At 35.8% G+C, this 2,537-nt stretch overlaps 1 protein-coding gene across 1 annotated transcript; it reads left to right on the plus strand.

The window, feature by feature from the left end:
- Positions 1-1,299: 1,299 nt before the first annotated feature.
- Positions 1,300-2,210, plus strand: LOC122079007 (peptide methionine sulfoxide reductase MsrB). Its single transcript, XM_042645219.1, has one exon. It carries the CDS (start codon positions 1,654-1,656, stop codon positions 2,032-2,034), a length of 381 nt encoding a protein of 126 aa, XP_042501153.1. The 5' UTR covers positions 1,300-1,653; the 3' UTR covers positions 2,035-2,210.
- Positions 2,211-2,537: the final 327 nt, after the last annotated feature.

Raw genomic sequence — 2,537 nt, forward strand, 5'->3', positions numbered from 1 at the left:
TAAAAAAAAAGGGTCACACCGAAGAATAGGGGCACATGAAACCTCAATGAAAGAATAATAAAATATCATGTTCAGTATAGTTTAATGGAGGAATTCATTTTAGGGTTTTAATTAAAAAATTGGGTTTCAATTCATTGTAGGAATTGAATCGTACTTATCGGAATGTGATTCCACTAAAAAGACTAGCTAGAGTCAACCTGACCCAATCCGGCCCAACCCTGAGCTCGGTAGGGTTGGGTTGAATTTTGGGACTTAGGCTTGGGTTAGGGTAATAAGAAACCCGGCCCTGTTTCACCTCTAGTGGAAAACTTTGGAAAGAACCAATTAAAGTCCTTAGGATCCGTTTGATTGTAATGGGAATTTAAAGAGAAGAGAAGTGAAATTTTAATACTTTAAAAAGAAATGTTTATAATCATTATCCCATGTGATTTTATAAATTACTTAATTTTTTTACTCATATTTAGTAATGGTATATTTTACATATTATAGCAAAAGGTTTTGGATGCAAATTAAAATGAAATTTTATAACCAAATATGTGATGTTTTGAACTTAATGTTAAAGTTACATGGGTAATGATTACATATATTTCTTTGTGAAGTATGAAAATTTCACTTCCCTTCCCTTCAATTCCCTTTACAATCAAACATAGCCTTAGGAAATTCTTTCTTTAAAATGACAAGTTCGAAACTCATAGCCAATGACATCCTAGAAAAAACAGAAAAGAGGAAGTATCCCAAAAGAAAAATTTCAACCATAGATGCTTACGCATAAGCGCCAAGTTCTTTCATAGAAATCATTTTTTTTCATCATTTTTAGGAAAAAGGTTGGGTATGCTACTAGTACATCATATATTAGCACCCATGTGTCTATCTCACTTTTCTCCTTTTTTTTTTTTTTCTTTAAATGATCCCTATATCCTCCCTCAATTATACCCCATCATGTACTCCCATGAGTGTTGTCCATGATCTTATTGTACACTGTCAGGACTCAGGATACCCTCTCTCTCTCTCTCTCTCTCTCTCTCTCTCTCTCTCTCTTCTACTTTAGTAAAAACATTATTAAGGATTAAACAATTGTTTTAATTTTTAGAATATTAGTGAATCCAAATACAGAATGGTTAGTATCCCTTCCTTTTTCTTAGAAATATTGGTATCAATATCCAAATACAACTGGGGCATATGATTGATTTAGATCAATTTGAATTTAACATAACTTATTAATTTACAAAGTTTATAAAATTAACCATTCCTCAGTCCTCACACTCTTGGCATGTTATCATTGGGGGGTTGGGTCAAGCCCTATCCACTACGGCGTAAGCCGACCATGTCTTCTGGTCTCCGCAACAGCCCAACCCCGAAACACCTATTGTATCTTACCAGAAGAGAACACGCTTTTCCCAGGTAGCAAACTCCGGATTTATAAAAAGATTTTCTTAAGAATCTTCCAATGGGGGCAAGCCGGCTTGGCCAGTCTTCCTTTGACGAAGATGGGTAGTTCTGAATTCTAATGGATGGGAAGTTTCTCTCAGCTTTCCTTCTCTATTTGGTCTTTGGTCAGTTGTTCGGTTAGCCTGCGTTGAATTTCTTTTCTTCGCCGCTTTATATATCGAACTTCAACTCCTCTCTCTTCGCTTCTGTTCCTTTTGTTTACCAATGGCTTCAATTTACAGTTGCGTGGAGTGCGGAGCCAATTTGAATCTAAGAACCAGCCAGCTCTATCCTCCAGATTTCTATTTCGAGGCAGGGAACAAAGGGACTCTCTCTTTTGCTGCAATTGATGAATCCAAATTCAGATTTAAGAAAGAAGACAAATTCATCCCTTTCTTTGAGACTCTGAATTACTGGGGAATTCAAAGGAAGAGAACCAAGATCAAATGCAACAGCTGTGGTCATCTTGTTGGGTATATTTACGATGATGGTCCTCCTCTCACTGACAGTCCTGGCCAGTTTCATATGGGTCCAAGTCAGGTTATTCCTAGGGCACCAAGGTACAGGCTTAAGATCAAAGCTCTCAAGATTACTACAGAAACCTAGATTTCCATACTGGGTTTTATAGGTTTGACCGTTTGAGTATATGGGCTTTATTGCAATTCAGTTGTTCTTTTACTTTTCTTTATCCTTCTTGATGTAGATATTGGTATAAAATACAAAGTTTCCTGTATCCCTTATTCAAATGCGATTAATTTCAATTTTTTAGATCTTGATTTTGAGTTTTTTTGTGTTCCTTGTGTTGTTCTGTGTGGACTTATTGCTGTTTTACATTTTTTTTTACATGGATCTGCCTTTTTATATTTATCGTTTATCAGTCTCTGAGATCAGTCTTCTATTTTCCTTTGTGTTGATATGGGAGTGAGTGAATCAGGGGGTTCATTTCTCAATTATGCCTTGGTTATATTTTCTCAGTTAGTTTTGAGTTTTAGGAGTTTCTACTTCTACCATGAAATGGGATTGTGGACTGAGAACCTGATATAACCAAAGCCCTCATCAACTATGGAGCATCTACTTAAGTGATATTGGCTATTTTTCTCTTATTACAT

The sequence above is a fragment of the Macadamia integrifolia genome, chromosome 5 (genome assembly GCF_013358625.1).
Source record: "Macadamia integrifolia cultivar HAES 741 chromosome 5, SCU_Mint_v3, whole genome shotgun sequence".
Taxonomy (NCBI): domain Eukaryota; kingdom Viridiplantae; phylum Streptophyta; class Magnoliopsida; order Proteales; family Proteaceae; genus Macadamia; species Macadamia integrifolia.